We start from the raw sequence: 15,042 nt of genomic DNA on the forward strand, positions 1-15,042 counted from the left end.
AAGTAAGAGTTTTATTTCTTAAAAAAAGAACAGAAAAACTTAAGAGTAGTTTAAACGGTGCTTGTCTCCTTGTGCTGTAACTTACAATATAGAGTGACTCTTTCCTATGCTTTGGCAGATTGTTATACTTCTAAGTTTGGATCAGATTCCCATACATTTCAGTGTCGTGAAAACCTCTGAGAGTTCCTTTAATGGGAAGTATTTTGTTTGCATCACTTCCTCTGGGACATCTTCAGATATCTTCGTTCTTTTTATCACAGCCACTTTCCTCATCAACATTGATAAGTCTGTCTTCACTAATTCCCCTGGCTGCATATCAGGAGTCTCTTCAAGGGTACAGTGTTGATATTCCCATAGGCAGCTGTTTCTTCTGTAACTCCTTGTATGTTACCAGTCTTTGTTTCTTTGCTGCACTTTCATCTTTGATTGCCAGTTCTGTTCCAATTACCCATTTTTGTAAAATGTCACATGGGTTTATTACTGGTAAACAAGGAGGCAGTACAACTACATGCTTTGCTGTCTGTGAGTTAAATAACAGATATGAGATACAGTAACCAAACCTGACTGACTTTGAAAGAAGTGATGTGATTGGCCACTGATCATAATCCACATCTTTTATCTTTGTTATGATTTGTGGATTGAAGAACTTGCAGTAAGGTTTGTACTTTATGCACTTATTATACTGTGGTAACTGATATTTGAACTATTTTTGGGGGAACTGGCATTTTTTAACTAAAACAAGATAATTGAAACTGATGTATACCAGAACTGTGCAAAGTGAGAGCTGCTTCTCCATACATAATGTGCATGTAAATGAGTACATATGTATTACATCTTAAGTACTTATCCACTTTCTAAAAGCTATTTATTGAGATGTAATATACATATTAGAAAGCACAGAACCTAAGGGTATAGTTCTGTGAATTTTGCAAACTTAACCACATCTATGTAACTATTCAAGAAATGGAACCTTAGCAGCACTCCAGAAGTCCCCTTTGTGATCTATTTTCTTTACTCCTTTGACCCCAAGGGTAACCGCTCTCCTTACTTCTAACTTCTTGGATTGAGTTTTTGCTTAGCTTATGATTCATATAAATGGAATCACACAATATGTATCTTCTGTCTCTGGCTTTAGCTTTAGCTTGTTTATGAGATTTATTTCATTATTATATAGTGTGTCATTGTGTGAATATACCACCATTTATCCATTTTACTGTTGATGAGTAGTTTCTAGTTTTTGGTTAATTATGGTAGTGATGCCACAAACATTCTAGTACATGCCTTTTGGTAAACATGTGTACTCCTTTCTGTTAGGCATGTATGAGTAGAACCACTCAGGTAAAAGGATTGCAAATGTTCACTTTTAGTAAGTATTTCTGAACTGTTTTCCCAAGTGGATGGACCACTTTACGTTCTTATCAGTGTTTTGGAGAGTTTTAATTGCCAGGGCTGGCAAACTATGACTTACTGCCTCTTTTTGTGCAGCACATGAGTTGATAGTGGGTTTTGTGTTTTTAAATAGTTAGGAAAGGGCGCCTGGGTGGCTCAGTCGTTAAGCGTCTGCCTTCGGCTCAGATCTTGATCCCAGTGGCTCCCTGCTCCGCTGGAAGCCTGCTTCTCCCTCTCCCACTCCCCCTGCTTGTGTTCCCTCTCTCGCTGTCTCTCTCTCTCTGTCAAATAAATAAATAAAATCTTTAAAAAAATAAATAGGAAAAAATAAAAGAATCATATTTTATGACCCATGAAAACTATATGAAATTTAATATTCAGTTTCCATAGGTAAAGTTTTATCAGGACATAATCATGCTCATAGAGTTTGGTATTGTCTGTAGCTGCTTTTGTGCTGCAGTGGCCGAGTTGAGTAGTTGTGATAGACTGTGTGGCCCACAAAGGCTAAAATAGTTTCTAAATGACTCTTTATGTAAAAGGTTTGCTGATGTTTGGTTTGCATGCTTGCCAACACCCAGTATTAGTCTTTTTCATTTTAACCATTCTAGTGTGTCTGTAATTCTGTCATGTAACTTCATTTGCATTTATCTGATGCCTAATGATGTTATCTAGCTTTCCATAGGATTTTTGGCCATTTAGAAATACTATCCTTTGCTTGTTCAAGGCTTTGGAGCCCATTTTTCTATTCAGTTGTTTATTATTGATTTTTAAAAGGTTTTACATTTAAAAATTTTTAATATGCTGTGGGTCCTTTATATAGATATCTATATCCATCTATTTATGGCAAATATCTTCTGCCAGTTTGTGGCTTGCTTTTGCATCATCTTAATGGTATTTTTATGAACAGAAGCTGTTATTCTTTTAACAAAAGAGATTAAAAATTCCTTTAAAATATTTAAAAAATAATTTAAAATCAAATATGTAAATTTTTATATAGCAAAGACCTACATTTACATTCTACAGTAACTTATATAAGTTTAACTTATATTTGTTAAAGGTAACACATTAGTTTGCAATTGCTTCTTTGTTGAAAGAAAAATACTATTTGACCTTCAAATTTGGGAACCAATTAATTCAGTTATTTAAAAATTATATTTTATTAAATTTTCATTATTTCATTTTTAGATATTAAGGATGAAAATGAAACAATACTGAATCCTGAAGAAGTGGCATCTTTGGAGGAATACATTCCTACTCGACATACAAGTGTTACTCTCCTCAAATGTACCTGTACTATTTTCATGGCTGAATTCAACTTGTTGGATCATTTGCTGCCTGTCATTATGGGAGAAAAGGTATATTTTGCAGTTTACTACTTTTTTTTCTCATACATGCATATTTGCAAGTCCTATGATATTGTAAGAGGAAGGTGATAGAGTAAAAGAATAAGTGCTTATATAATTATCCATGGTGATGTTCAAACAATGTAACTATGATTGTTAATTTTTAGGTGTGTGTGTATGTGTGTAGACATATATATAAATAACCTCAAGCTAAGGCTGTATCAAGAAATGTTGAAGAGATTGTGGGCCTAGAAGTCAGTCTAATATATAAACTATGACACTTTGCTTTGTATCTCTAAACCTGTTTCTAAAAAACAAAAATATTTTTCAAGTGGGCTGACAGATTCAGCTGGTAAAGAACCAGTAAGCCTATATGGATTCAGATAGTTTATTACTTGCATGTAAACATAAGGCAAATCATTAATGGTGTCAGCTTGCTGTGTCTCTTTCAGAACAACCTTGAAACTGGAAGGCCAAAATGACCTGCAGCACATATGTGCAGCACACCATTAAGTAGAGTACTCTTTTGTCAAGGATTCAATTCCACATTTCATCTAAGCAGTTACATAGATTACAGCTGTACATTGAGAATAGTAAGTGGAAACCCCATATCTCACCTGAATGTGGGATACTGATGAGAAAATGTCTCATAGCAGTCTCCCTCAAAAGAAGGTGAGAAGTGGTCTTTTAGAAGCTCTTTGCAGGACGCCCCTATCTTCTCATGTTGTGAAAGTCACGGGATATTCTCCCGAGGCTTAGGTCTGCTGTGGTTGCATCTTGCCTTTATGGTCTACATGGATTTGTGTAAGATTGTCAGGGTGCTGGCACAGAGCTGTTGCCTTACAGTATCTACCTCTTAGAATTATTTTTAATATTAGATGAGATAATGCACATAAATCATTTTGCACATGTTAGGAACACAGTAATTACTCCTTTATTGTTATGAGGACTTCTTAGATGCTTCACCTGATTGAGGCCATATATGATGTATTGCTTTCTGAGTTTGCCATATACATAATGTATTTGTTATCTTTAGGGTTTTTTTGTTATATTTCTTTTGATATCTACATAATGATGATTATAGAAGTAAGAACTGTCCTAACTTTAAATAAGAACTTGTGGAAGTATGACAGGGATTTGACTATGATACGATAGTTTCATTTTGTGTATTTGCTCCATATTGTCCACTTACAATTGTTGTGTTGCTGGGTAAAGAGATCATCTGGAGAAAATTTCAGCAGAGAAAAAGCGTGTCAGTATTAGACATTAACTTCAAAGCAGCTGTGAGTAATGAGTTCAAGAAAGAGACAAAAAGGTGGAAGGTTTCAGAAGATACCTCAATCTGTAAAAAAAAAAAACCAAAAAAACAAAAAAACACCAAATCACATTCTGGAACTGAAAACTGTAACACAAATTAGAAATAAAAGGATGGAAAACAATTTAAATGCAAATCACAGGAAATACAGTGTGGCTGTTTTAATACCAGAAAGTGTGAGCTTCAGGCAAGAAATATTATTAGAAATAGCTATTTTGTAATAATGAGTGTTAACTCCATGAATGGAACAACATAGGTAATTCTTACAGATGGCATGTTGAATTAAGTCAGGCAGTCATGAGCATGTACTGTATGATTCTGTAAAGTTCAAGAACAGGCAAAACTAGTCTGTGATGATTGCAGTGAGAATATTGGCTACCTCTGGCAGTGATCTGATCTATCGCCTGGGAAGGGATATATTGTAGATTGCTTTAAATTTGTGGTGGTTACAGATGTAAAATTTTATTGAGCACTCCACTTAAGATTTGTGTGCTTTACCGTATGTTGTACCTTAATAATCCAAAGTCACTTAAAAGAGTAATTGATTAGTTAAGTGGTGGTTTAAAAATTAATAAAAAGTTAAAAAAGCATGTTCAAGCAAGTACGTTCAACTTAGTCAATTTTAGGCACAGTGTTTCTCAATAATGGCACTGTTGGCTTTTTGGACTGGGAAAGTATTATGTATCATTTACTATCTTTAACCAATCCCTGCTAAATGCTAGTACTACTCCCCAGTTGTTATGACAATGAAAGACAGACAAAACAGTGAAACTCCCTTCCATGGATTTTCGCATATGTCTAAAGTCATACAGTTTCTCATTGAGAATGACAGTATGGCATTTTAAGGGAATAAGTTAGTTTTAGGACCAGAAGGAATTGCTTGCTAATGAGGGTTCATACTCTGGACATTTTGATACCTACTTGCATTTACTTGGAAGCTTAGGTTCTGTAACACTGAAAGTACCAAGCCTAACTTGAGATTCTTAGGATTTTATGAGCTTTTAACATGTGTATTATTAGTAGATATATGGATCAGAAGTTATTCCTCCTTGCAAATTTTGCTTCTTGTGTCTTTGAAACTGTCTGGAGTAGTCTTCTTAGTCCCTTCATCATCTAAATGTGAATAAAGTGCAGGAAACAAATGGTGGGTGGCTCTGGGATATCTAGGTCAATATTTGGGAGTGGTTGAACTTAAGAAAATACCATTAAATGTACTGAGGAGCCCATAGTGAACTATTCCAGTTGATTGAAAAATAAAAGTTTAGCTAAATGGGTAGTTATAATTTTACAGTAAATATGCATTTTGAAATCTAGGACATACTTAAAAATATATAGAAGGCGTTTGTATTTGGTTATGGTAAGAGAGTCCTGTAGAAAATCATCATTCTAGATTGATTTGATAACGTTGCAAAATGTGCCAGTCTGAGGCTTGTATGGGGGCACTGCATGTCAGTCACTGTTTTCCTGAAATATAAAGTGAACTCTATTATTTTCCAGAACTCAAGTAACTTCCTGAATACTACAAACTTCCAGTCTCTTCGGCCTTTGCCATCCATTCAGATATTAGTGGATAAAATTAATCTGGAACATTCTGTGCCAATGTATGCTGAACAGTTGGTGCATGTGGTCAGCAGCCTTACTCAGCCTTCTGATAATCTGCTTCATTATTGCTATGCACACTGCTATCTTAAGGTAGGAAAAGTGAATTTTCTTGTTTATTAGTATCTGTTTGGCTTTGGGAGAGTTAATTAAATATCTTTTTTCTTGGAGTTGTAACTTAATAGAATTAGTACCCCCATAAGATGAGATTTAAATGATACATAATAGATATATTCATTATTCAACATAATTAAATGAAAGTGTACCTATTTTAAAGTTACTCAATTTTTTGGGATTAATAGCTTGATGTTTATACGTTTATATGTTTATGTCTGTATGTTTATAATGTTAATTATGGTTTTTGAAGATTTTTAAAAAAGTATTTACTTTAGAGGTGAGGGGAAGGGGCAGAGGGAGAGAATCTTCAAACTGACTCCTTGCTGAGAATGGAGCCTAACGCAGCCTCAGTCTCATGACCCATGAGATCATTACTTGAGCTGAAACCAAGAGCTGGTCACTCAGAGGACTGAGCTACCCAGGCACCCTGGTTTTTGAAGATTTTTTATGTGATCAATGATAATTATAATTAGTGTGAAGGAACACTTAGTTTATTTATTTATTTATTTATTTTTTAAAGATTTTATTTATTTGACAGAGAGAGACACAGCAAGAGAGGGAACGCAAGCAGGGGGAGTGGGAGAGGGAGAAGCAGGCCTCCCGTGGAGCAGGGAGCCCAATGCGGGGCTCGATCCCAGGACCCCAGGATCATGATCTGAGCCGAAGGCAGACGCTTAACGACTGAGCCACCCAGGTGCCCCAGGAACACTTAGTTTATGAGTGTTTTAAAGACTCATGATTTCTTTGAGGCGAACATTTATGTGAGACAATGCTTTATAAAGAAGGTTTAACACGTCTTTTTTTTTTTTTTTAGTTACTTTCCTCTTAACTGAATTCATGTTAATTTCTTGATACAAAGAGAGAATTTTTAATGGTTTAAATCGAGTTATATAATGTTAATTATTGGAGGCTATACTCAACTCTTATGTATTTTCTTGGTAAATGATATATCCCAGGTGTGCCTGGGTGGCTCAGTTGGTTAAGTGTCGTACTCTCAATTTCTGCTCAGGTCATGATCTCAGGGTTGTGAGATCCAGCTCTGCGTTGGGCTCTGCACTGAGTGTGGAGCCTGCTTAAGATTCTCTTTCTTCCTCTTTCTCTGTGCCTCTGTGCCCTGCCCTCTCTGTGCCCCTCCTCTCTGCCTCTGTTGCACGTGCACAGGTGCGCTGTCTGTCAAAAAACAGCAACAACAAAAACATCCCATTATAGGTACGTAAAGATCAAATGTTGAGTAGTGTTTTTGTAAAGCAAACACAGATGTATGGTCTAAGTAGAGATAGCATTTATCTAATCAAATTCTTTTATGGATTAAAGAAAACTTTACAGACTTATATTCAAGAATAAGAACTAAAAATACACTAAATTTCATGTAAAGGACTCCAAAATTAGAGAACTCCAAAAGTAGATTTTATTCATGCTTCATTGTTCCATGTTTGAAAGTTCTTAAATACTTGTCTATTTGTAGAATAAAAAGAAACCAATGTAAATATAAGTTTTACCTCACCTCTAGTTTAAGATGGTGAAATTTGTTTTCAAACCATGGAGAGTAGAAGAACATGTTTTCCTAGAAGTCCATGCAAAGCCCATTTTAAAGAGGATGGAAGAGACTCCACTCCCTTGCTTGATGAGAGAGTGATACTGTCATGTTGTGAAGGGGTGTGGACACAGGAATGTATGATTCATTAGGGCTATTATTAAAATTATCTGTCACAGTGTTTTATGTCGTGTGGAGAGTAGCAGAAAGTAATTTTGAAAGCTAGATATATAGGTAATATTTTATACTTGTGCCTTTTTATTCATTCTCATAATTAATACACTGAGGTGTATTTTTTAAAATATTGGTATGACTTGAATATCAGATTATAATGTTGAGAATATTTGCCTTGTTTTATTGAAACAGGACTAATTTCAGGCAGTTCTCTAATCTTTCCAAGGTAGTCTACTTAGGTAGGATTCATCAATTTGTTGAATATTAGGTTCTTTACATATTGCAGACATTCAGCATTGAAGATGAATAAGGCATGTCCTGTCCTTGAGAATGGCTGCCAAAGCCATTGGTCACCAATATGGTTGTCCTCCATACTGAGATAAAAGTTACTGGGATAGTTGTTTACTACTACTGTTATCATTTTGAAAGCGCACTTAAATTTCCAGGGTAATGTAGGTGGCTCAGTCAGGTGAGTGTCTGACTCTTGATTTTGGCTCAGGTCATGATCTCAGGGTTGTGAGATTGAACCTCGTGTCCAGATCTGTGCTCAGCTTGGAGTCTGCTAAGGATGCTGTCTCTCTTTTCCCTCTGCCCCTCCCAGCTAATGCTCTCTTTCTCTCTCTCAAATAATAAATAAATAAAATCTTAAAAAAAATTTTCCAGGGTAATGTAAAAGTTAGTTACAGTGTAATCTGGATAAAATTATGTTTTGGAAAAAGGTCTTTTGCTTTTATGCATACTCTCTAATTGTCTTATATTTTGGTTAATTTGACTAGAGCTATGTGTAATGGATAAGCTATGTTCTAGGAGGTTTGGTGTTAGGCAGAGCAGGAATATTATATGTAGAAAAACTTGTCATTGATATTAAGAAATATTGAGTATTTTGGGGCACTTGGGTGGCTCATTTGGTTAAGTGGCTGCCTTCGGCTCAGGTCATGAGCCCCGGGTCCTGGGATTGAGCCCTGAGTCAAGCTCTCCACTCAGTGGGGAACCTACTTCTCCCTCTCTCTGCTCCCCGCCCCCCCCAACTCATGCTTTCTCCTGTGCACTCGTGCTCTCTCTCTCTCAAATAAATAAAATCTTGAAAAAAAGAATATTGAATATTTAAAAAAATAAAACCTTGAGTCTTTGAATATATCATTGTATTTTTGATGCTTCTTCAGTGGCCTGGTACTTTTTTTTTTTTTAAGAATTTTTATTTTAGAGAGCACGTGGGCAGGGGGATGGTCAGAGGGAGAAGAACGTGCTGAGCTTGGAGCCTGCCTCGGGGAGTGGCAGTGAGGGGTGCTTGATCCCAAGACTTGAGAGATAATGACCTGAGCCGAAATCAAGAGTCAAATGCTCAACCCAACTGAGCCACGCAGGCACCCCTAGCCTGGTACTTTTTTTTTTTTTTAAGATTTCATTTATTTGTCACCAGAGAGTGCACAAGCAGGGGAGAGCGGCAGGCAGAAGGGAGAAGCAGACTCCCGCAGGGAGCCTGATGCTGTACTTGATCCCATGACCTGAGCCAAAGGCAGATGCTTAATTGACTGAACCATCCAGGTGTCCCTGGCCTGGTACATTTTTAAACGTTCAGGATTTGGTAGAGAATTTTAGTTTATATTTGTACTATTTGGAACTGACTCAAAATACTGATTTGTTGTAAAGTTTATAGCAGTTCATGTTACTTGGCATAATTACTCTGACTTTTGAGGAGGTTTACAAAGATTAATTTTTCCATTATAGTGTTAAAATATTACAGTAGAGAATTTAAATGTTTATTTCATGTGTGTGGCATCTTAGACCCTAAGTAATTTTCAGTAAATACTGAAACAAAATGCTCAAGTTTTATTTTTGTATACCTAAATTTGACTGTATTGACTATATGATGAAATGATATATAGCACCTATTTCATGTAGTGAAATTTATTAATTGGGAGAGTTGGCATGGATGTGTGAAGAAAACCCACAGATGGAACTTTCATATGTCTTACCAAGTACTCTTTATTTAACTGCTAAGCCCATCCTTTGAATATATATGGCATCAAGTAGCTAAGTCATTGCAAAGCATCTGATGTTTGAAACATGAGTAAGTTCATGAAGGCACCCTATAAACTGTAGAATAATATATAAATTTAAGGCCTTCTTACTCGTAAGGATCAGCTTTGGCAGATGCTTCAGAGAGATCGAGAAGATTATAGTAGAATCAAAATCCTTTGTTTAGATTTGGTAATTTTCAACCTCAAGAAAATAGTTTTCTCTGGGGATTTGGAGAAGTGCTTTCATACATGGCTGGTGGGTGTTTAAATTGGTATCATTTTGGATGGTACTTTTGTAGGATCTAACAAATTTGAAAACAAATTTACCTTATACCCATCCAATTTTCAGTGTATATCCTACAGCAGGGGTCAAGCAAACTTTTCTTTAAAGGGTCAGAGGGTAAATATGTTAGACTTTGTGGGCCAGGAGGCAAAATTTAGGATGTACTTAATAAGAGAACAAATTTCTACAAATGTTGAGTTGATAAAATTAAAAATGTAATAGAGTACTTTTTTTTCATAATACAGTTTTACTAATGAGAAGAATGGAATTCTTTTTCTTGGGGTAACATTTCACCTCATTGGGGTTCCTGCTTAGTGTTCCCTATCACCAAATGGATTATAAATGTTCATATGTAAAAATTATTCTTAGCTTGTAGGCAATACAAAAACAGGCATTGGGTGAAATTTGATTTGTGGTTTGCTGAACCCTGCTCCAGAGTAATTTTTGCACATGGAGATAAATACAACTGGAGATCTGTATATGCTCACATGGATAGCTTTTTACAATGTAATTTTTAGTCCCACTAAAAATTATAGGAAGCATAATGGTATATATATAAGTATGATGCTATTTGTGTAAGTAAAACAAAATAATGCTAAAGATTGTTCACAGATATAAAAGGGTCTATGAAGGTAAAGCAATGGGCAGGATACATCCCAAATTCTTGAAAGTAGGTTTAAGTGGTAGGTTTAAGTGGTATAGGGGTGATCTGGGGGCCAGTGGCACTAGTATGAGGGTCATGGTTAAAGTAGACGTTAGATAGGTTTTAAGGGTTTTTTTATTTTTTAAATAATGACTATTGATACAATTTACATACCATAAATTCACCTTTTTGAAAGAATAGAAATTAGTAATTTTTAGTGTTTTCAGAATTAATGCATCTGTCACCTCTAATTTCAGAACATTTTCATCAATCCCAAAAAGAAGCCCTCTGCCTGTTAGCATTCACTCCCAATTTAAGTCCTCCTCTCCCCCCTTGTAACCAGCAACCTACTTTCTTTTCTATGTGTTTGCCTATTCTGGACATTTCATATAAATGAAATCATGTATATGATCTTTCGTGACTGACTTCTTTCACTTAGCATAATGTTTTCAAGGTTCATTCATATCATAGCATGTATCAGGATTTTATTCATTTTTTATGGCTGAATAATATTCCATTATAGGAATATACTGTATTTTGTTTATCCATTTATCTGTTGATAGGCATTTGTGTTTCAAAATGGGCATTTTTGGGGTACCTGAGCAACTCGGTTGAGCATCTGACTGTTGATTTTGGCTCAGGTAATGATCTCAGGGTCACGGGATCAAACCCCCTCGGGCTCCTTGGTCAGTGGGGAGTCGGCTTGGGATTCTCTCTCTCCCTCTTCTTCTCCCCCCTGCTCATGCATGCTTTCTCTCTCAAGGAAATAAATTTTAAAAAATGGGCATTTTTGGCTGTTATTAATAATGTAGTTATGAACATTGATGTATAGGTTTTTGTGTGATAAACAGGTTTTCATTTCTTTTGGGTGTACACCTAGGGGTGGAGTTGTATGGTCAAATGATAACTCTATTTTTAACATTTTTAGGAACTACCAAACTTTTTTCCCAAAGGGATTGTTAAATTGTTTTCCTGTCCTAATACCATTGAATTTTTTTATTTCTTCACATCTTCACTAACATTTGTTACTGTCTTTTTTTTTTTTTTTTAAGATTTTATTTATTTATTTAATTGACAGAGACAGCGAGAGAGGGAACACAAGCAGGGGGAGTGTCAGAGGGAGAAGCAGGCTTCCCGCCGAGCAGGGAGCCCGATGCAGGGCTCGATCCCAGGACCCTGAGATCATGACCCGAGCTGAAGGCAGTCACTTAACCAACTGAGCCACCCAGGCGCCCTGTTACTGTCTTTTTGATTTTAGTCATCTCAGTGATTGTAAAGTGGCAACAACAACAAAAAAGTTTATTTTCTCAGTTAAATTGTTAGTGGAAGAAGTCAAGATAAAATATTTAATTTCTCTTCATAAGAAAAGTACATAATTATCAGTTTCACTCCAGAGTTTTCTTTTGTTTCAGTGGATACATGAACAGAAACTAGATTAGAGGGTTTAAAGAATGAGTAGGCAATGAAAAAAAAAAGTAGCATTCTCCAGGCTTCTTTCATGATACTTGCTGATTAAAGGTGAGAAATGGAATTTTGCTGATGGTTGGAGAGAAAATTTGGTCGTGGTGAGAAAATTTGTTTTTTCTTTAAGAATAAGTGGAGAATCAAGCATACTTTTTTGGAGAGGGGAAGGAGAAAATGGAGGGAGGAAGCAAGGCAGAGTGAAATTATGAGCTAATAGATGAGCTAAATCAAATGAAGCATTCTATTGCTGTTCCAGCAATAGGGAATTTTGAAGAAGTCCTTTATCCTTTTTGGACTTCATTTTTCCCATATGTGAAATGAAGTGATTTACTTAATCTCTAAGCAGTTTTAGGTCTGAAGTTATAATTTTTAATTTGCTAGATTTGATTCCACCTTTTTCTCTTGAAGTCTTTTCCTTCCCAAAATGTTCATTATTCTGAGTGCAGAATTCTTATTATAATCATTATTTCTTTAGTTTTTGCATGTTCCAATGTATTACTGTATGTGGATTAACTACTCTTTTTTAAACTATTTACTTTTTCTATTTTTGTAAAATACATTTGACATAAAAATTACCATTGAAACAATTTTTTGGTGTATAGTTCAGGGAGAGTAACTACAGTCATAATTGTGTAACTGTCATTACTATCCATCTCCAGAATCTTCTCATCAAGCCATACTGAATCTCTACGAAAGAATAATTCCAAATCCTCTGTCCTCTGTCCCTGGGTAACCACCATTCTTCACTCTGTCTCTATGAATTTGACTACTTTAAGTACCTCAGATTAGTGGAATCACACAGTATATGTGCATTTAACTGTTGTATTTCAGGGACGCCTCGGTGGCTCAGTCGTTAAGCATCTGCCTTCGGCTCAGGTCATGATCCCAGGGTCCTGGGATCGAGCCCTGCTTCGGGCTCCCTGCTCAGCAGGGAGTCTGCTTCTCCCTCTCCCACTCCCCCTGCTTGTGTTCCCTCTCTCGCTCTCTGTCAAATAAATAAATAAAATCTTAAAAAAAAAAAAAACTGTTGTATTTCATTAGGATACTGTCTCTAAGATTCATTCACGTCATAGCATACTGTAAAGCTTGCTTATAGTTCAAGTCTGAATGCTACATTCTATGTATATACCACATTTTGTTAATCCACTCTTTTATTGATGAACACTTGGGTTGTACCCACATTTTGGGTAATATGTATAATGGTGGTATAAACATGGGATGCAAATACCTGTTAACTTCACTGATTTATTTTCTGTATATAGCTTGAAATGGAATGCTGAATAATATAGTAACTTTATTTTTTAAAACACAGCATATAATTATGCACAGCAGCTACACTATTTTATATATATATTTTTTCATTTTTTAAATTTTTAAAAAAACTTTTGATTTAAATTCTAGTTAGGGAACAAACAGTGTAATATTAGTTTCAGGTGTACAGTATAGTGATGCAGCACTTCCATACAACACCCAGTGCTCATCACAGCAAGTGCACTCCGTAATCCCCATCACCTATTTTCTATTTCAGCCATTCCCTCATCCATCTCCCCTCTGATAACCATCAGTTTGTTCTCTATAGTTACGAGTCTGTTTCTTGGTTTGCCTCTCTCTCTTTTTTTTCTTTTGCTCATTTGTTTTGTTTCTTAAATTCCACATATGAATGAAATCATACGGTGTTTGTCTTTCTCCGACCGACTTATTTTGCTTAGCATAATACCCTCTAGGTCCATCCATGTTGTTGCAGATGGCAAGAGTTCATTTTTTAGTGGATGAGTAATATTCCATTATATGTGTGTGTACACCACATCTTTATCCATTCATCAGTGGGTGGACGTTTGGGCTATTTCCGTAATTTGGCTGTTGTAGATAATGCTGCTATATAAACATGAGGGTACATGTATACTTTTGATTTGGTGTTTTTGTATTCTTTGGGTGAATACCTAGTAGTGCAATTGCTGGATTGTAGGAGAGTTCTATTTTTAACTTTCTGAGGAACCTCCATACTATCTTCCACAGTGGCTGACCAGGTTCCATTCCCACCAGCAGTGCACAAGGGTTCCCCTTTTTTCCATATCCTTGCCAGCACCTGTTGTTTCTTGTGTTGTTGATTTTAGCCATTCTGACAGGTATGAGGTGATATCTCATTGTAGTTTTGATTTGTATTTCCCTGATGATGAGCGATATTGAGCATCTTTTCATGTGTCTGTTGGCCATCTGTATATCTTCTTTGGAAAAATGTGTATTCATGTCTTCTGCCCATTTTTAAATTGGGTTATTCATTTTTTGGGTGTTGAGTTGTGTAAGTTCTTTATATATCTTGGATACTAACCCTTAATTGGATATGTCATTTGAAAATATCTTCTCCCATTCTGTGGGTTGCCTTTTAGTATTGTTGATTGTTTACTTTGCCCTTGCAGAGGCTTTTTATTTTGATGAAGTCTCAAAAGTTTACTTTTGCTTTTGTTTCCCTGCCTCAGGAGACGTATCTAGAAAGAAATTGGTATGGCCAATGTCAGAGAAATTATTGTCTGTGTTCTTCTCTCGGATTTTTATGGTTTCTTACATTTAGGTCTTGCATCCATTTTGAATTTATTTTTGTGTATGGTATAAGAAACTGGTCCAGTTTCATTCTTTTGCATGTTACTGTCCAGTTTTTCCAACACCATTTGTTAACTAGACTCTTTTTTTATTGGCTATTCTTTCCTGCTTTGTCAAATATAAATTGGCCATATAGTTGTGGGTTTATTTCTGGGTTTTCTGTTCTGTTCCACTGATCTATGTGTCTGTTTTTGTGCCAGTACCATAGTGTTTTGATCCCTCCAGCTGTGTAATACAGTTTGAAGTCTGGAATTGTGATGCCTCCAGCTTTTCTTTTTCAAGATTGATTTGGCTATTCAGGGTCTTTTGTGGTTCCATACAAATTTTTGTATTGTTTATTTTAGATCTGTGAAAAATTACTTTGATGGGGATTGCATTAAATGTGTAGATTACTTTGGGTAGTATAGACGTTTTAACAATATTTGTTCTTCCAACCCATGAAAATGGAATGTTTTTCCTTTTTTTATGTCCTGTTCAATTTCTTTAATTAGTGTTTTGTAGTTTTCAGAGTACGGGTCTTCGACCTCCTTGGTTAGGTTTATTCCTAGGTGTTTTATGGTTT

The 15,042-nt window shown here is 35.8% G+C and overlaps 1 protein-coding gene across 12 annotated transcripts in view; it reads left to right on the forward strand.

Moving 5' to 3' along the window:
- The window catches only part of VPS13B (vacuolar protein sorting 13 homolog B), a 746,502-nt gene that overhangs the window by 92,910 nt on the left and 638,550 nt on the right, over positions 1–15,042 (forward strand). For all 12 annotated transcript variants that reach the window (XM_073893025.1, XM_073893022.1, XM_073893023.1 and 9 more), the window contains 2 exons: positions 2,575–2,744; positions 5,545–5,739. In XM_073893025.1, the coding sequence (XP_073749126.1) occupies positions 2,575–2,744; positions 5,545–5,739 (365 nt within the window). The remainder of the gene's footprint in view (positions 1–2,574; positions 2,745–5,544; positions 5,740–15,042) is intronic.

Source organism: Callorhinus ursinus, unplaced genomic scaffold, assembly GCF_003265705.2.
Source record: "Callorhinus ursinus isolate GAN/ISIS: 27379988/994484 unplaced genomic scaffold, GSC_fseal_2.0 scaffold5, whole genome shotgun sequence".
Taxonomy (NCBI): Eukaryota; Metazoa; Chordata; class Mammalia; order Carnivora; family Otariidae; genus Callorhinus; species Callorhinus ursinus.